Source organism: Aphidius gifuensis, linkage group LG3 (genome assembly GCF_014905175.1).
Source record: "Aphidius gifuensis isolate YNYX2018 linkage group LG3, ASM1490517v1, whole genome shotgun sequence".
NCBI lineage: Eukaryota > Metazoa > Arthropoda > Insecta > Hymenoptera > Braconidae > Aphidius > Aphidius gifuensis.
In genome coordinates this window covers 24,061,249-24,081,775 of record NC_057790.1, presented here as the reverse complement: position 1 = coordinate 24,081,775, position 20,527 = coordinate 24,061,249, and the positions used below count along the sequence as shown (strand labels likewise).

At 24.5% G+C, this 20,527-nt stretch overlaps 4 protein-coding genes across 9 annotated transcripts; 2 read left to right on the top strand and 2 right to left on the bottom strand.

Moving 5' to 3' along the window:
- The first annotated feature begins 280 nt into the window (after positions 1–280).
- Positions 281–8,465, top strand: LOC122853092 (UBA-like domain-containing protein 2-A). 5 transcript variants are annotated; one of them, XM_044153346.1, is made up of 6 exons: positions 302–542; positions 694–877; positions 1,974–2,090; positions 5,117–5,185; positions 6,124–6,217; positions 6,306–8,414. In XM_044153346.1, the coding sequence occupies exons 3-6, from the start codon at positions 1,983–1,985 to the stop codon at positions 6,446–6,448; spliced, it is 414 nt and encodes a 137-aa protein (XP_044009281.1). In that variant the 5' UTR covers positions 302–542; positions 694–877; positions 1,974–1,982; the 3' UTR covers positions 6,449–8,414. The 5 variants fall into 5 exon arrangements, with proteins under 5 accessions (XP_044009284.1, XP_044009285.1, XP_044009281.1 ...); XM_044153349.1 differs by having other exon boundaries at positions 281–877; positions 6,306–8,217; XM_044153350.1 differs by lacking the exon at positions 694–877 and having other exon boundaries at positions 294–542; positions 6,306–8,217.
- LOC122853077 (1-phosphatidylinositol 3-phosphate 5-kinase) lies at positions 8,413–14,671 on the bottom strand. 2 transcript variants are annotated; one of them, XM_044153318.1, is made up of 2 exons: positions 13,993–14,671; positions 8,413–13,909 (listed from the first exon to the last, which is right to left on the bottom strand). In XM_044153318.1, exons 1-2 carry the CDS (start codon positions 14,531–14,533, stop codon positions 8,466–8,468), a joined length of 5,985 nt encoding a protein of 1,994 aa, XP_044009253.1. In that variant the 5' UTR covers positions 14,534–14,671; the 3' UTR covers positions 8,413–8,465. The 2 variants fall into 2 exon arrangements, with proteins under 2 accessions (XP_044009253.1, XP_044009254.1); XM_044153319.1 differs by having other exon boundaries at positions 14,014–14,671.
- Positions 14,672–14,872: 201 nt separating this feature from the next.
- LOC122851085 (ATP-dependent DNA helicase DDX11) lies at positions 14,873–17,451 on the top strand. The gene is made up of 5 exons (XM_044150133.1): positions 14,873–15,215; positions 15,321–15,623; positions 15,717–17,075; positions 17,139–17,368; positions 17,431–17,451. Exons 1-5 carry the CDS (start codon positions 14,873–14,875, stop codon positions 17,449–17,451), a joined length of 2,256 nt encoding a protein of 751 aa, XP_044006068.1.
- Positions 17,452–17,504: 53 nt separating this feature from the next.
- Positions 17,505–19,270, bottom strand: LOC122853087 (galactose mutarotase-like). The gene is made up of 4 exons (XM_044153338.1): positions 18,801–19,270; positions 18,495–18,722; positions 17,776–18,435; positions 17,505–17,704 (listed from the first exon to the last, which is right to left on the bottom strand). Exons 1-4 carry the CDS (start codon positions 19,218–19,220, stop codon positions 17,612–17,614), a joined length of 1,401 nt encoding a protein of 466 aa, XP_044009273.1. The 5' UTR covers positions 19,221–19,270; the 3' UTR covers positions 17,505–17,611.
- Between the last annotated feature and the right edge of the window lie 1,257 nt (positions 19,271–20,527).

The window sequence follows — 20,527 nt, the reverse complement described above, 5'->3', positions numbered from 1 at the left end:
TAACGACAAATAATTAATTAAAAATCAAAAAAAAAAAAAACAACAACATACTATCAGCAACAACAATAACAACACGTGAATTGTCCAAGTAAAATGTAAATAAACAAAAAAAAAATAAATAAAAAAAAACAACAAAACAATAACTTCAATTTCAGTTTATAAAATATCCACAAGATGTCATTATCCAACAATTCACCTGTTTAAAAAACCACCCGCAAGGTGTCATTACCATGATAATCCAATTTTAAAAAAAAATTCTCACAAGGTGCCACTAGTGAGTAGTTTCGACGTCTCCATTTTGAAGATCGCGCATATATTCGCAACTGTGCGGCTCCACGAAAATTTTACTCATCAAACATTTGTTTTTTTTTTTGTTTCAACAATATATAATTAATACCATCACAGTCATTGATTGATCTATTTTGCAATTACAACATGATTATCTAGTGTTTACGAATAATCTAAAATCATTAAAAACTACTTTTATCTGTCAAAAAAAAAAACAGTGAAAATATAAACAATAAACATAAACAAATAACATTGTTAGTATATATTTACCTATTATTATTATTATTATATTTTTATGATTATTTATGTTGAATATCCGCCATATTTGTGTGTAAAGTGGCCTCGTGTGTGTATTATGTTTATTTAACATAAAATTATTATTAATGTTATTTATTTTGCTAAAAGGGGAGCGTGTACGTTAAAAAGATCTGTACAAAACACGGGGGAGTGTGTACATTATTAACCTCGTGTTGTGACGTCATTAACAATAATATTCAATTTAATAATAGTATACATAACAAATACATATATTGTATTGTTGTTGTTGTTGTTTTTCATTTGCATCTTTGTCACTCTAAGGTGCTCTAAGGTAAATTTTTTTACATTCAGCGGTTTTTTTTTTGTGTAATCAATTTATCAGTGTGGCTTTTTTTTTTTTTTTCTCTTTTATCAAGACATTGCCATCAAACACACACAATCTCTATCCCTTCTTGAAATATTATTATATTTTTTTTTTTTTTTTATTTCTTGTCGTTGATCGTCGTCGTCGTTGTCGTCGTCGTCTTCCGTCCTCTCAGCCCCACCAAAATGGACAGGGATGCGGATGAGTAAATTCAGTTTGAAAAACACAACAAGCCAATAGTGACGCCAAAACGTGATTCATTTAATAACAACAATAACAATAATAACATTTAAACAAATTACAAAAAAAAACATCGTGAAAGTTATTTTTAAAAAATTAATTTGTAATATTTTTTTTTTTTTTTTTTTTTTATAACAAGTGTTTATTTATTTTTATCAACAAGTTTTTTTTTTTTTTTTATTTTGGTGATTGCGTCGTTATTGTTAATAAACCAGGATAATTATTTTTTTATAATTGTTAGTAATTATTAATTTTTATTAACCATAAAATTATCAGTTTAATTTTTTTATGATTTATTTATATTTTTTTAAAATTGATAACATAAAATTATACTAGCTTGAATAACCTGGTTATAATTTTTGTGTAATATATTTTATTAATTTGTAAAATATTTATGATTTAATTTTATTTGTTTATTAAAATATAAATAATTATTTCTCTTGTTGTCTTGTTGCCCTGCCCCTCGTCTGTCTTTGTCGTGGCTCCGCGTGTCTGTGTTTTTCCGCAGTCTCTCGCGGTCAACGGGCGTTACATTCGCTCGTTTATTTTTTTTATTTATTTATTTTTTTTTTTTCTTAACATTTTGTTGTTTATTTATTTTTTTATTTCATCTTATTTGACCTCTCTCTTCTTGTTTATTCCCACTCTCCCGGTGGATATTGAACTCTTTCGCGTGACATACAATTTATTTATTTATCCATCAATTATTAATACCCGTTTGGGTAATGATTAGTTTGTATATATGACTTATTAAATATTGTGCTTGAATAACTAATCTAATTGCTTGTTGTTGTTGTTGTTTTTTTTTTAAATAAATAAACAGTGTGGGAGGATGGAAACCTTGCGTAAAGAGGTGATGATCAATCAATTTGTTCTGGCTGCTGGTTGTGCCAGGGAACAAGCTAAAACATTGCTTCACAATGCACAATGGCAATTTGAAGTAAGTCAAATTTTTATTATCTATTTTTATCAATAAATACATATTATTTCTAAAAAATCAACTTGTTAATTATCAAAAGAAACAAATACATCAAAAATACTTGAACATTTATTTTATTTTTTATCTTGTCATTCAACTGAAGCTTTTATTTTTAACTCTGTCCATATTTTGATTTGTTTGTTTTGTTGGTTTTTTTATTTGGCAACAAGTTGATAATAAATAAACCAACTTGTATATAAATTTTTTTTAAAAAAAAACTTGTTAAACATGTAGTATAATAAATTCATAAAGACACTAATTAAATGTAAAATAAATTTTAAGAAAAATAATATGTTGCTATGTCATACGCTGTTAATAATATTAAAAAAAAAATTAAAATTACATTTATGTACACCTTGCAATAATAATAACAATTATAATGAAATAATAATAAAAATTATAGAAGGAAAAGTATAGAAAGTCAATTGAGTATACTCATGAGTAAAACTCATTTTGTTAAATGAAAAAAAGAAGTAATATACAAAGTTTATAAATAAATAAAATTAGATTATTTATTATTATTTTAAACTGATATTTATTTATGTAATAACTCTGACCAAATATTGTCGTTGTGTAAATCAACTTTGCTTGTAATATTTTTTTGTTTCGCAATAATTTAAAGATAACAGTCGTTTTTTTTTTATTTTTTTTATCCTGACTCTTGTTCCGTTTGTGTCAATGGGCAAGTACGATGACATTTTCATTCATAAAAAAAATAATTTTGTTTTGTGGTCGATAGAAAGAAGTAGTGAGTATCAATTAAATGAAATTAAAATTTATCCACACATTTATTATTCACGTAAAATAATTTTAACATTTATTTTTTAATCTTGAAAAGTTTTTTTTTTTTCTAGATGATAAAAAATTATAATGATATTGATAGTGCCTAATAGTGTGGGAAATTTTTTTGATAAAATATACTATTTTATCTGTATGTCATTTATATTTTTAAATTTTATTTATCTTTTTTTTTTTTTCTACACTCACTTTGATGTAGTTTTGAGGCAAAAATATATCAACTTCTATTTATATATTTAATTTTGTTGAAAAAATTATTTTTATTTATTTATAACATACATATTTGTGTGTGGCTTTTTGAGTTATTATAGTGACAAAGTCCGAGGTCTGCCAAATGTTTTTAGTATATTATATTTGTTATCAATTTGTTGTTATATTAATATTGAAAAATTTGATTGATTTCATTAGACAGACGAGCCTCCAAGTGTGTTGAATAATCTTGGCATGATGATGAAAAATATAAATAACAATAATGAGACATAAAAATATATAAATAAATGATCGATTTACATAAACTCTTGGGCAATCAGTTAGTAATCTAATCACCATTTAAATTGTTTATTTTTATATATTCATTTTCAGTCAATAGACAGGTTTTTCAACATGTTAAATACATAAATTTATTAAATTATATTTAATTATTAATTCTACATAAATCAATAGTATTTCCTAACTTTTATTAAATTTATAAAAATATATATTTCAATATTTATTGATAATTTTATCTTAAATCAAATATACACTTGGTAAATATTTTATTTTTATATATTTTCAAAATGCGATCTGTAGATTGCTTTTAATGATTTTTCTGTCGATTCAGCTGTGATTGCTCAGTGTTACCATTATTATTTTTGCATATATGTTAAATTTTATTTTATTATTATTATTGTTAGCTTTTTTTAAAAAAATAATTATGTACTGCTTCTATTTTTTATCAACGTATATTTAAATATATAGTATTTTTATTTTTCCAACTTTTGCATTTTTCATTTACTCATTTATTAATATCTAAAAAAAAAAAAAAAAATAAAAAAACTTTTTAAGTAATTTTTATACTCGAAAAATTTAAATAAATTATTTGACTTGATGGAATTTTTTTTTTTTTTTTTTTAGCATGTAATAAAGCGATAATAATTTTTTTTTTTTCGTGACAATCACATCGATGATTCATTCTGTAAATTGGGCGATAGAAAGAGATCACACGAATACAACACGTGTATTTCGAATCAGCTTAAAAATAAATAAAAAAGTATATTTTTATACAATCCAAAAAAAAAAAAATTTATATCTATTGTAGACTGATAAAAAAAAATAAAAAAATCAACTGTATGTTGAATGATTAAATTTTAAACTAGTCAAGTATTTTTTTTATTTTTTGTTTTAATTATCAATGTTACTTGTATAGTAGAAAAAATTTATTCGAAATATTTTAATCATCGTGACTGAATTTCTCATCTATTTGAGAATAATGATCAAAGGTCAGCACAATGTTGGGGGAAATATAAAAATTAAGTCAATACGCGCAAGCTCTTTGTTACTACCAAAATAAAAAACACATTTTGATATATAAAAACCGGAAGTATAAACCACTAATGACCTTGGTACATTGCGCCGAAGCTGATGAAAAAAATTATCCAAATTATAAATTTAAATAAATATATAAAATATGTACATAAAAAAATATCTTACACACATGTTTTTATATTAGAAAACAAATAAAAATTAATATTTGTTCAAATTAACAAAGACATTTTAAATAAAAAAATTTAATTTTTAATCTTTTTTATAAATTTATATATTTTTTAATCATTATTATTATTAATTAGTGATAATGGCAAGTAGTATGATGGTCCCTATGAAAAATTAAATTCAACTATATATAAACTTCCGTTGTAAAAACGGAAATCATGTCTTGAAATAAATTTTTTTTATCGTCCGCAACCAAGCGTATGAATAAAATCCATTAATCTTGTAATAAAGAAAATAAGTTTAATTATTATTTTTATATATATTCTTTAATTTTAACCATGTGTTATTGGGTCTACAAATAATTATGTATATTATATATTTATTTCAATAAATTTTTCGTAAAAATACAATTTATTTTTATATTTTTTTTTTAAATTGAAAATCTGCTTTTTGGTTTATTATTTTTTTTTTAATAATTGTTATTAAATTTTATTTTTCAGGCTGCATTGAGTACATTTTTTCAAGAAGCAGCAATACCTTCTTGTCATCAAGGTGCACATTTTAATCAAGTGAGTATTATTATTTTTATTATAATACTGGTTTTTTTTATTCCATAAAACTATTAATATGATAATTTTTTCATAATTATATTTTATTTATTAGTTAATAATAATTATTTTTAATTGAGAAAATATAAATAAATGCCAACACTTGAAACTTGTTTTTTTTGTTCAATAAAATTTTTATAAAAATTAAATATTTGAAACATATAATTCTTTTGATTATTTATAAATTCAATTAACAAAAAAAAAAAAATAAAATATCATTACATAACAAAACCAGTAAGAATAATTAGAAATTAAAAAAAAAAAAAAAAATTATCTAGAGAATTATTAATAAAACAAGCTTTAATTATTTTGGGTTTTTATTATTGTCAATGATGATTGTTATGAAAACATTTGTAGATATAAATACATGTTAATTTAAAATATAACAATTGAGAGTCACTGGTTAAAAGACTTGAACTGTTAATAGGTGGGTTACTATTCTTGTCTTGTGACATTCCAACTAACATACGTGCCAAATTACTAATGTTGTCTATGTGTGACCAACCGGACAAGACAACTGTGTAAACTTATTTTAAATAGTACTCATAAATTCATGGTGGCATTTTCCATATAATATATATTTATAAATATTGTCTATCTAATAATTAATGCACCCACTCAACATCTTATCTCACAAATATATAACTTACTTTTTTTATTTATTTATAAATTTAATAGTGCAACTATACTGATTGTCGGTATATCTGGTTTGAGGTCATATCACTTTGTGATATCAGACAACTAATATTTCTCAGCAAATAATCACTGCATTAAGTTACATATTTATCTTGCTGATTATAAACTTCCATGCTAGAATAATTTTTTATATTTCAAATGAAAATTTTACATTCATTTATAATAATATTTTTAAATATATATAATTTTTTTTAATGTTACAGATAACACCTTGTAATACTCCAGCAACACCTCCAAATTTTCCAGATGCACTTTTAGCATTTTCAAAAATGTCTGCAGGGGATAAAACCCCATTGGGTAAGTTATTTTTTTTTTGTACATTTCTTAGCTACATCATTTTCCAAGTATTTAAATAGTTATATAAATATATAATTTATATTCATAGGTATGTCACCAAGCCAAAATGGACAAGCGACAAATCCATCAACAATTCAACATCATAATGCAAGATGTAGCAGTATTTCAAGTGGCACCCAACAACAAACTCAAAATCAACAACAATTTGCATTTGGTGAACCACAGAGATAATGTGGGATTAAATTACTGAGTTTAATTTAAAATAATAATAATAATAATCATATGTTTTTAAAGATGAGAAAAAGCATAGAGAGCAGTCAAATAAGCTCAGAGTATTTTTTTTTCTTTTTTTTTTTTTTTTTTTACCTTTTTATCCTGAGCTAACTGAAATTATCAACGATGAAAAAATTATTTAAATGTTGTATATTTCATTGAAAAAAATTATATTAATATTATTAAATTTTTCCTCATCATTGGAAAAATAATTTGATTAATTTTTACGTGATAATTATTAGTAACTCTTTTTTAGATCCATTTGTCGTGAAAATTTTTCATATTAATGGTTAATATTTTATCAATTAATGGATGGGAGAGATCCTGAGGCTAATTGTGAGCGAAAAATATAAAAAAAAAATATAACATAAACCTCCTGGAAATTTAATGAGGTATTTTGTGCAGGTTTTATTTTTTAATTTCTTTTAAATATATTTTTTAACTTTCGTGATTATGTTCCTAAAAAAAAGAAAAAAACAGCGCTTCAATATTTAAAAATATTAAAATAATAATTAACATTGTTTATAGGTTTATAAATATTATATATTTTTACAATTTTTTTTTTCTTTTTCCTTGTGTGAAAATCGTCGTTGCAAAAAACCGTCAGTCAAATTTAAGTTTCAATTATGTCTAATTAATTATTTAATAATGTTTAAAAATATATATATTTTTTATGTTTTATTATAATTGGAATTATCACAACAAAAAAAAAAAATTTCATATATTATTTTGATACTTTTTAAAAGATGTTAATAACTATTTTAATTACGAAATATTAATTTTGATTGATAATAAATAATTTTAATAATATTCAATTTGATATAGTATTCAAAGATAAAAAAAACATTCAATTAATTGCCTTTGGTCTATAAATTTATACTAAAACTAACAACAAAAAAAACGTGGCAAAAAAATTTCTACAAATCCAATTATATCTTGTTTTTTAACAACAAAATAAATTAATTTAAAAAAAAAAAACGGTGAGCAATAACGATGTCCCTATCAATAGACTGTCATTGGAGTTTATTGTTTAGTTATAAACAATAAACTAAAAAAATAAAACAGAGATTAGAAACTGCGCCTAAAAATAAATAGCAGTTTTCATTTTCAAGTTTGATAATGATTTATTATTGAATTAATTTTTATGCTCATGAATAATTGTAATAGAGCCTCTGATTCTGTCCAACCGTTATAATAGCTAGATGATTATAGAGTTGATAAATAATTAAATATATAAATCATGATTATTACAATATATAAAATACTGAATTAATTATTTTTAGTCATTCATCATAGTTAAAAAAGTTGTGGCAAAAATAATGCCTTCTTTTTTTTCTCTCAAGACAAATACTAGTGTTGTAGCTATAATAATCAGAGTGTGTAAATATATCCACGTCAAATACGACACAATATACATATATATATAAATATAAATAAATATGTGTATATATAAATTTGAAAAAAAAACAAACAAACAAATCTACTCATGATGTTGTAATCGCTTATTAGCATTACCCCGATTCTATAAAATTAGTCAAGTAATTAATAAAACATTACAATTATTGTTTATTTTATTATATAAGAAAAATATAAAAAAAAAAAAAAAAGAAACAAGAAATGATATAATAATAAAACAATTATGTAAATAATTATGACAAAAAGATAAATGATTGAGAAAAAAAAAATGAGAAAAAAATGTTGAAAATAAATTATTAATAACGGTGCTTTATAGATATTGATTTTTAAATTTTATTTTAATATTAAATATAATTTTATTAAATTGATTTTAATATACATTTTTCATTTTAATAGTTGATTTTTTTTTTTAAATAAAAAATTTTAACTAATAATAAATAATAATAAATTTTATCTAGTACATATATTAAATTTTTCACAATAAAATAATAAAATATTTTCACTGGTATTAACACAAGTATATTAACAAATAATAAATGTTAAAAAAAAAAAAAAAAAATTATTTATCTGGTGATACAACACCACGTCCCAATCCTGTCCATCTATCTGGTACAGGTAAAAAATATCTATGCATTGCTGAAATAAATCTTGTTCTATATTCTTCAGGTGAAACAATTGTCGGTTGTTTACCTTGACCACCAAGTATACCAGTTTTTTTAACCATTGTTTCAAGTTTTTTATCCCATGTAAATGTTCTTATATAATCAATAATACCAAGTACAAGTTCACCACTTTTTGGCTCAAGTCCAACAAGCAATGAATAATCCATAACTGAATTATCAGCTAAAAATTCTGTATCTTTATCAATAGCTTTATTTAATACGGCTTTTGAATGTGGACGTATATATAATGGTGAATCACAGCTCATATTTAATAAATTTTCATCCATCAATACTAATTCACCCTCATGATCAATATCATCTGGATTAACAAGCCTATTTCTAATTGAACCTTTTAAATCAAATTTATCTTTTATTATTCTATTGTAAAATAAATTTTCCATGACAAGTACACTTGTTCTTAATGCTGAATTTGTTGTATTATTTTTAAATGATACTCTATAAACACCAATTATTTTACCCAATAATGTTGGCTGTTTTGTTTTTTGACATTTTTCCATATATGAAAAATAATTTGATGCAAATTCTAAAAATATTTGTAACTCAGTACGTGACATTTCTTTTAATATAAAACGATCATCACGACTTTTACAAAATCCACTACCACTTTTACCACCTCTTGCTGCCCATTGTACACTTCTACAAAGACTTCTTATAAAACCATCCTCACCACATGTCAATACATTATCTCTTAATGCTGAAAATTGTGCAGCAAAATAAATACGACAATAAAAATCAGTTGTTTCATCATCAAATTGTACTTCAATATAATTTTGTTGTTTAATATTTTTTTTATCATCATCATTATCTTGAGCTGTTTGATTACTTTGTGTTTGTCCATCAGTCATTGTTAAATTTTGACTTTTATTATCAATTTCCATTGGACTTGGACTATTACCTCTTTTATTAAATGTTAATTTTAATGTTTTTTTTAATTCACCAACTGAATCATTTGTGTTGTCTTTATTACTACAATTATCTTGATGATTTTTTCTTTTATTTAATGGACTAGAACAGGCAATATTATTATTATCAATTAATTTATAATTTTTTTGTACAATATCTTGTAGTGCTTGACGATAACTGTGTGTTGCAAGAGCATAAGCAATTATTGATGATGGCTCAGATTCATAAACAACTATTGGAATATCTGTACTTAATGATAATAAATGATGCTCAAGTAAACCAAGTGGATTTGTTATTGGTGTTACTGTTGTTGCTGATGATAATAATGATAATAATGTTTTTTTTTTTTTACGACGATCTGGTTGATCATCTGAATTAATTGACATAACATCTGAATATGAACGTTGATGATTAAATTTTGGTGAGCCTTGTATAACAATAATATCAGCTGGATTTTGTATATCTGATATTTCATTATCTGAACTTTCAAGTACATCATTATGTACATCATTTTGTATTGCTGCTATTGATATTGCATCAATTGCATTATCAGTTGACATTGGACTTAAATCTTCCATTTGTGATTCAGATGCAGTATCTTCAGTAATATAACCATCTTGATCAATAATACTACTTGTTATTGAACGTTCAGTAAATTTTCTTGGTCTATCATCTTTTTTTTTAGCAGCAATTTCTAATATTCTTGTATTCCAACTTGATACAGCATCTGATATAAGTCTTTTTAAATTAACTAAACCATCCTCAATTTTAATCATTGAATTTTGTATATGTAATTTTTTGTTTTCCATTGTTGTTGATGTTGTTGTTGGTGATGTTAATTTAATATGAATTTCTTCAATTTTATTTTTAAATAACATTTGTTCTTTAATTATTTGTTGTTTAACTGATGATAAACTATCACTATCTAATTGTAATGTTTGTACTTGTTCTTTAATAATTGTAAATACTTCATCACCTTTTAATGCAATACTTTTAACTTCTTCAATAATATTAACATGTTGTTTTTCATCATAATTAATATTAATCATTGGTGGTGGTAATGATATTTCTAATTGTTTAATTTTTGTATATTTAAATATTGCAAGCATATTTTTACGTGAAAAATATTGATAATAATTATGATGTAATGAATGTTGACAATTATCTGAGCTACGATTTGTATATATATTACCATGAAAACGTAATTCAAGATATTTTGCAAATGACAATGACCATGTGTCTGATGACATTGGTACAACTGGTGATATATTTTTACATTCAATGCATTTTGACCACATGAGAATTTGATCAATATATTCAGATCCAAATGGATTATTTGATATTTCTTTTAATGTTATTTGTACACAACCACCATCATGAGTAAATCTTCTACCGTGTTGTGATAATTGAGCATTACATGATGCCTCTGGACATTTATAATCAGATGTTAGACAATAACGTTCAAGAAATTTACCCAATGCAATATCATTTTTTCCATATAAATCCATATTTATTATCCATGGATTAACACAAAATGATGCTGGTGCATTATTAATATTATAAGCAAAACTACAAAATAAAACAGATAATCTTTGATGATACATTGAATCTAAACAATCTAAAATTTTTATTATTTCATTTGGTTGATTTATTTCATTTTCTTCTAATAAAACATTATCTGTTGGTGCTAAACGACCACCACATGCACGAAAATTTGCTAATAAAGCTTGAACTTCTTTTGATTCAACATTTGATGTTAATTTTGCCATTGTAAATGGATGTCTTGGTTTTAAATTAATTAATTTTTTCATAGGTTTTTCAGTCTGTTGATCAATTGTTACACTATTCATGTATTTTGTACCCTCAATTTTTTTTTCTTCAAATTGAGCTGAATAATATATTTCTGATGGAAAAAAACGACGTAGTATACAATTTCTGCCTGTTTCTGTTTCTAAATATGGAATTGTAAATTTTAAATACGGTGAAAAACTTAGTATTGTATCATTTAGAGAATTTTTAAATTTATTTGACAATGGTAAATCTGCAACACTCAGGCTTTGATCAGTTGGACTTATTTGACGAAAAACATCAGTTTCATTTTCAATGAGATACTGATGAAGAGGATCACTATGATCACTCACTGATTTTCCATGTACTCTTTTTTCTTCTGATGATGTTTTTTCTCTTAATTTTTGTTTTGTTTCTTGTTTTGTTTCATTAACTAATTCTAAATTTAGCTGATTATTAATAGCTGAATCATCATTTGAATCAGCAGATAACGTTTCTTTATTATCCAATGATTTTGAATCATTTGAATAATCAATTGATGATTTTCCACGAGATTTAAATAATTTTAATGTATCATATGGATCAGAATCATGATGCAAAATTTCATTTACTTTTTTAAATACTTCTGTATCATTTGAAAATTCATTTTTATTTTCTTCAATTGATTCTTTATTATTAATATTAACATCAGTTATTATTTTTTTATTATCTTTTTCATCAATTTGTGTATTTGAATTTGTTGTTGTTGTAAATGTTTTTTGATTTGTTTCATCGAGAAATGTATTTTCAGATTGACTAGGAGGTTTTGCAAATTCATCCATGAGAAATGATTTTTCTAATCTCCATGAATAAGCTGAGAATATAATTGTTGATGTTACTTTTTTAACTTTTTTAAGTTCAGCAATAGTACCACCTCTCAATAATATTGTTGATCCTAAATGTGCATTAGCACAATTTTCAAAATACATAAATGTTTTAATGCCATTTTTATCATTTGGAAAATTTCTAAGATAAAATTTTTTACATGTACCGAGTTTATATCTTGTTGCTAAATGTGCATCAATTGTATTGACAATTGTACCTCCAGTACATCTAGCAACTCTTTCAAGTACTGATAATTTAACATTTAATACAAGTGTAACACCACATTGTCTAAATCTATCTTGTGCAAGTCTTGATACAGATTTATGTACTAAAACAACATCAGGACCAAGTGCTGTTATTCGAGCAACTGTATGTCCTAAATATTCATTTTCTTGTAACATAACTGGTTCTAAACTTAATAATTTACCCTCAACACGTTGATACATTAAACCACATTGTAAAAGTAATATTTTTGGATGTGCAATCATTGCATCCATACCACGATGTGCAACATTTTTAGAACATACAACACCAGAAATAATTTGACAATCATTTCTATTACCACCTGGTGATTTTTTAATTTGTACATATTCTCTAATATCCATCATATCATCAACATCATGATTTTGATGTGGTCTAACTTGATCAATTATTTGATGTGCCAATGGTAATATTATTTCTGACCAGCTCTGTGATAAACCTTCATTATTTAACAACTGTTTTATCAATGATTCTTCATGTTGTTTATATGCAATCATTAAATTATTATATGCACTCATTTCACCAAGTGAATTTTCTAAATTATTAACTTTATGCCAACTATTTCTTTCTTTAACTTCAACTTGTAAACTGTCATTTAATAATTCATCAGAAACACTACCTTTTGATTGACATTCATGTGAATTTGTTGTATCTCTTTGTGGTTGTTGTTGTTGTTGTTGTTCAATTCCATTATCAAGTGGATGACTAAATGTCGTAGCAAAATCTTCAGATGTTAATGGACGTTTTAATGTTACTGTTGATGATTGAACATTTAAACTTAAATAATAACTTGAACCTGATGATGGTAAACGATGATAATGTTTTGCATTTTCACTTTCTGAATCAGTTGTTGAATCATGCTGTGGTATATTTGTAACCCATGCTGGTTCTTGTGAATCACATATTGATTGTGTATCATCAAAATAATTTGGACATTGTATTTTAGTTAAATTAACTGGTTTAAATATTGCATTTGTATCACTAAATAAACTTTCTGATAAACAAGATTCAATAAAACCACCTTCAAATAATGCTTGTCCAATAGCTGTTGCTTGAATTCTTGTTGATGCTTTATTTTGTGATATTAACCAATTAACTAATTCACTACCAATAAAACAATTGTAATAATTTTTTAAACGTACACGATGAGTTTGTAAATTTATTGGATGACAAGAACGAAATAATTCTTCACAAATTAATCTTAATGATGCTGAATTTTGTAAAACCATTGATCGTTCTTCTGATGATAAATAACCACCTGATGAACGACGTATTGCATATTTTTCTTCCATATATCCAACACTTGGTTTTCTATATACTCTTGTTTCGTCTTTTGATATGTCACTTAAATTTATTGGTGCTGTAGGAAGAATTTCACTACCATATTTACTTTCTAGATCTTCTTGAAGAGCTTTTAAATCTGCTGATAGAACACTTCGCATGTCAGATGATTGAAGATAAGACAGTACAACTTTACAACAATATGTACAAACTCTGAGATCACCTAGATCATCAAGAAACATAAAAATACAATTAGTTTATTATTATTTAAAATAATAAAAAGATTGAATAATGATTTTTATTTACCAGTGACTCCCATGATTTTACCAGGTATTTCATCAGAGCAACATTTTGAACAAAAAATTTGTCCACAAACACGACAATGATGTCTTCTCCTAAATGTCGTAAATCTTTCACTACATTCATAACATTGTTTAGCAACATTATCTGGCATCCAATAACTTCTTAATTGTGAATCTTTGTATGATTTTAAATTACTACTTTTTGATGCAACAATATTACTTATTCTTTTTAAAACATTTGGTAAACTTCTACCTTCATTTGAACCAACTGGAAATGTTGATGCTAGACTACTTGTTGAACTGTCATCATCTGGTGTTTTTTCTCTACTATCTGTTTGTTTCCATGATTCTGAATCACCAGATGAACTTTGTTCATCATCTTTTGGTGAACTTGTTGAACAATCAGGATTATTGTTATTACTTGTATTTTTACCAAAATTAAATATTTTTGAAAATAATGAACTAACAACTGGTTGATTTTCTTCAGAATTTAATGGAGCAAATTCTGTCATTTTTGTTGGTGAATTTACATTTTTGTTCATCATTTTTTTGATATTTATTATTGAAGTTTAATGGAGAATTTAATTGTTTTTTATTATGACATTTATGACACACTTGATAATAACACACAGACACAATAATATTGTGTTTTTGTGTGTCGTAAACAATGATGTTAACCTAGAGTGGCATACGACTACTAAGAAAAATCCAGTCTAAATGTACTTACATACTTTTACTATAGTACTTTATCGTATGTCAACATGTGAGTGTACATACAACAGCTGATTATTTGATTATTTATTTATGTCAACAGTGGTCAACAGTATCAAAGTATAAAGATTAATTATAAATTTATATAAATATTAAAAGATTTATTGTTAAAAATGGAACCAGAAGAATTTGAATTTCCATTTCCACCATATCCCATTCAAATAGATTTCATGAAAAATCTATGGAAATGTCTAAATGAAGGTAAACTTGGAATATTTGAAAGTCCAACTGGAACTGGTAAATCATTATCAATAATTTGTGGTGCATTAAAATGGCTAGTTGATTATGAAGAAAATAATAAATCTAATTTACAAATACAAATGAAACAACTTAATGATGAGTTAAAAAAAATAACTGACGAGTCAAAAGGTGACTGGTTTGTTGAGCAAACTGGTCAAATGAAAATTAAACAAAAACAACAAATTATCAAGGATCAATTGGATGCTCTTGAACGTCGTGAGTTAAGAAAGAACAAATTTAAAGAAAAAATACAAATGGAAAATGAGCTAAAAAAACATAAAAGAATATTTAAATCTAGCATTAAAAAAGATAATAAAACAGACAACAAATTAGATGAAGATGATTCACTAGAAAAAAATGATATTGATCAAGATTTATTGCTAGAAGACTTGAATATAAATTCAGATGATGATAAAGATGAAGAAGAAGAAGAACTTGAAACAGCCAGGTATACACAATTTTTTTTTTGTTCACGTACTCATTCACAATTAACACAATTCATTGGTGAATTAAAAAATAGTCCATATGCTGATAAAGTATCATCAGTACCATTATCATCACGTCAAAATTATTGCATTAATAAAACAGTTAAAAAATTAAAACATGTTAATCTTATAAATGAACGTTGTTTACAATTACAGAAAAAAAAAACAACATCAAAAAAAGAAAAAGATTTAAAAAAAGCTAAAATAACAACAAGTTGTCCATTTAATCCAGGTAATCAGTCTTTATTGATTGCTGATATTGTAACAAAGATTCAAGACATTGAAGAGATTGGTAGTAATGCTAAAGAGTTGGAAACATGTGCTTATTATGCATCAAGAAGATCATTGCCAGATAGTCAAGTTATTTTATTACCATACAATACAATTCTTCATGCAAATACAAGAAAAAGTTCTGGTATAAATTTAAAAAATAATGTTATAATAATTGATGAAGCTCATAATCTTTTAGAAGCTATTGAACGTATGCACAGTTCACAAATAACAGGTAGAAATATTTTACACTGTTATAATCAATTAACACAGTATCAAAAAAGATTTGAAAATTTATTCTCAGCAAAAAGTGTACTTAGTCTTTCACAATTAAGTTATTGTCTTAAAAAATTAATTAAAATACTTGGTGGTACATCAAGATCACAGCTGACAGATGAAATTAAAGATGAAATACCATCAAAAGTATTTAACATTGAAGATTTTGAAGCAGTTGCTGAAATTGATACAATTAATATTTTTCATCTTATTGATTTTATAAATCAATCAAAACTCATTCACAAGCTTCAGGGTTTTGTTGAAAAATACAGTGATGATTTAAAAGTACAAAATATTCCAAAAAAGGCTGAAGGTATATCAGCATTTTTAAATAGTCTTCAGGGTAAAGATGAACAGCTGAATACAGAAATTATTATTGAACAAAAAAAAGAAGAAGAGATATCAAATAATCCATTGATTTTAATCATTAGTTTTTTGGAATCGTTGAAAAGTTGCAGCAGTGATGGAAGAATTTTTGTGATACCTGGTAAAACTGTTGGACAAGGTGTTATTAAATTTCTCTTGATGAATCCAGCTGCTCACTTTCATGATATTGTTAAAGAAGCCAAGTCAGTAATTTTAGCTGGTGGAACAATGGAACCAATATCAGAATTTCGAGATCAATTATTTATTGGAGCTGGTGCTGAATCAGAAAGAATTATGACATTTTCATGTGATCATGTTGTTCCAAAAGAAAATATATTAACAAGAATTTTGTGCAAAGGACCAACAGGTGTTTCGCTAGAATTTAATTATCAAAATCGACAAAATCCAAAATTACTTGATGAACTTGGTAGAATTTTACAAAATTTATGTAACATTATACCTGGTGGTATGGTTGTATTTTTACCATCATATGGATACGAAGAGCATTTATCAAAACATCTTGAAAAATCAGGTGTACTTGCTAAAATTAAAATTAAAAAAAAAATTTATCGTGAGCCTAAAACAGCATCAGGTGTTAATGCTGTATTAGAAGGTTTTGCTAGAGATGTTAAATCACCAAAAATTCCTCAAACTGGTGCATTGCTTTTTAGTGTTGTTGGTAAGTAATTATATATATTAAATAAATATGTATTTTTTATTTTAATGTTATTTTATTCATCAGGTGGAAAACTCAGTGAAGGTCTTAATTTTTCTGATGACTTGGGTCGTTGTGTAATTGTCGTAGGAATGCCTTATCCAAATATTAAATCACCAGAGCTTCAAGAAAAAATTAAATACTTGAATGAAAATTTAAAGCCTGGTGCTGGTAATGAGTATTATGAAAATTCATGTATGAAAGCGGTCAATCAATGTATTGGTCGTGCTGTTAGACACATCAATGATTATTCAACTGTAATTTTACTTGATAAAAGATACTCGGGTAAAATGAAATCACTTCCTGGCTGGATTCAGAGAACACTAGAGGTTCACAATGAATTTAAATCAACAATTGGTGAAGTTGCAAAATTTTTTTCAGCCAAAAAAAAACTAGTTAAACAATAATATGTATATATTTTTTAATAAAAATATATTTTTCATAATTATTTTATTTAAATAAAAAGAAAAATAAATATTACTTTGATATAAAACATAAATTTACATATAATTTTTTAGTTGTATTCCAAATTTAAATGCTAAATCGTGACAATAAACTTGGCCAGGTCGTAAAATTGAGCATGGAAAATGTTTCTAAAAGAAATAAATAAATTAATAATAATTGAATTAATTTATTTTGGGTATAAATAAATAATTAAAATTACAATATTAACAGCATTTGGATAATTCTGTGGATGTATACCAAATCCACAAAATTTTGTATATTTAGAATCATTTTTTCCTGGAATAAATGGTAATGAAGATTTTATTGTTGATGGCATTGTTTCTGTATCAGATTGTGAAAAATTATTATTCATTAAATTTGAACGTGAATGAAACTGTTCAGCTTCTTCATCACCATCATAACTTGCATAACTTTCTAGTTCATCAAATTGTTTACTATCTAATACTTCTTCATGACTAACTTGTGTAACTGTATCATCATCATCATCATCATCATCATCATTATCATTATCATCACCATTTTTTGAAAGTGGAAAATTAGAACAAGTATGAAATTGTAAGCCAGGTTGATCCGAATAAATTTCAAGAACTCTTCCACTATCTGGATGATTAATTCGTGCCATGAATGTCAAACTAGGCTGCCAATTTTTAAGTACACAATAATTATGATCAAAACCAATTCCAGCTGGTGGTACTTTGTCCATAGCATCTCCAAGATTTTTTGGAATTCTTAAATCCATTACAGTACCACCAACACCACGTATACCACCAGTAGGAATTGGATCATTAACATCAGTAAAAATCCAACGATCACAATTTAATGATACACAATGTTTTCTCAGCTCTTCTTCTCCAGCATTCTGTTTAATAATTAATAAAAATGTAAATTTATTATTAGCATTTATTACAATCAACTTACATGGCCAGCTAAATTGAATAAAACTCCATGTGTTAAATTTAAAACTGTTGGTTTTGATGTTGTTGCACGTATATTTATTTCTAATTTATTTTGTTGTGTTAATTTAAATTTAATTGTTGTTAAAACATCACCAGGATATCCTTCTTCACCATCTGGACTAAGATAAGTCATAACAACACAACAATTATCAATAAATGAATCCCAAATTTGTCTGCCTAAACCTTTATTCTGCTCTTATCAAATATAAAATATATATCACCAATTTATTTCATTGTTTAAACAAAAAATAAATGCTAATTTACATACTCCACCGTGTAAATGATTATCACCATCATTTAATGATAATTTATAGTCTTTTTTATCAATTGTAAATTTACCAGATTTTATTCTATTAGCACATCTACCAATAACAGATCCAATGTATTCATTTATATTTTTATTCATGTAATTTTCTAAATTATCAAAACCAATAACAACATCTTCAATTTTACCATATTTATCAGGACATTTTATTGATACAATTGTTGCTCCCCAAGTTATAAGTGTAACCTCCATACGATTTTTATTAATTAATTTGTAGGATTTAATGGTGATTGGTTTTAAAGAATTATTAGCATCTTCATCAGTAATTTCTGTTGATGTATATTTTACATTTTCTGATGGAAAATATTCACCGAAAATTCCCTCTTCAATTGATGATTCTTTGCATTCACAATTATTTTCCATCCTGTAAAATTGATTATATTAATTAATTAATCAATTAATTGAAAATAAAACAAAAGAAAGGTTTTATTATCATTTTTTATTTTTTTATTATTCTTTTTTTTTTTTTTCATTTTATTTTCTTTTCTAAATTATAAATTTTTGCATCAATTTTATTTTGTGATGCTGCTTGTTACATTTTTATTTAATTTATTTGTTATTTAATTTTAATATTTTCAATTGCTATTTATAAATATTTTTTGTTTTTCATTATGTATAGTAATTTACAATACTTGAAAAAAAAATACGTAAATTTTTCGTGCAGATCAGACAGCGCAGTTAAAATTTTTAAATATTTAAAACCAATAATATTTATGTATGAAAAATGTTAAAATCATTTATTTATATTTTAATTTAAAAAAAAAAAACATTGCACTTTTAAAAATTATAATTTTGTCTTATCAAAAAGAAAATAAAAACAATAAAAAAAATTAATAGAAATAAATAAATACTGTATGACTGAACATGTGGAATGATTGAAGAAAAAAAAAAAAAAAAATTATAATTACAATCACTTGATAAAATTAAAACTCATTAAGTCTAAAAAATCCTAACAACTATATAGACATTTTTAAAAAATGAGTATTATAAATACAACTGAGTTTTTATTTCATTAACTTTGTTTTTTTTTTTTTTGTCGTTAAAAATTTATTACTTAGTTGCAAATTGAATAATTTTACAAAATTAATTTCTGCAGACCTGATCAATTAAATCTACACGTTTTGTTAATTTTCGAATTTGAAAATATTAATAAATATATTCAGGGCTTAGACTAGCACTTTTGGCGTTTTTTTATACCAATATTACCCAACAAATATTACATGGTTAGCTGCCAAGTATCAAATTGTTATACAATTAAAATTTTTTTTCGTAAATATCATTATTATTAGCACTATCACTTTAACAAGTGATGATTAAAATATTTTTTTTTATTCTTTTTTTTTACATGACAATATCATTTAACTATCATGGAAGCCTATTCTTTGTCATTTTATCATATATTCATCATTCACATAATTTTTTAAGTACATTAATACTAGCACCGCAAATATTTCAAAAAAACATTTACAATGTGTTTTTTTTTTTCTCATATAAATTGTATTTTAATATATATAAAAAAAAAAATATTCCATCATTTCGTATAATTAACACACACATTTTCAATAATAAAATTTACACAAATTATCGTGTGTTTTTTTTTTTTTTTTTCAATACTGATGATCGTCATAAAGTAATTTATATGAAAAAAAAAATATTTTTTTGATTAATTA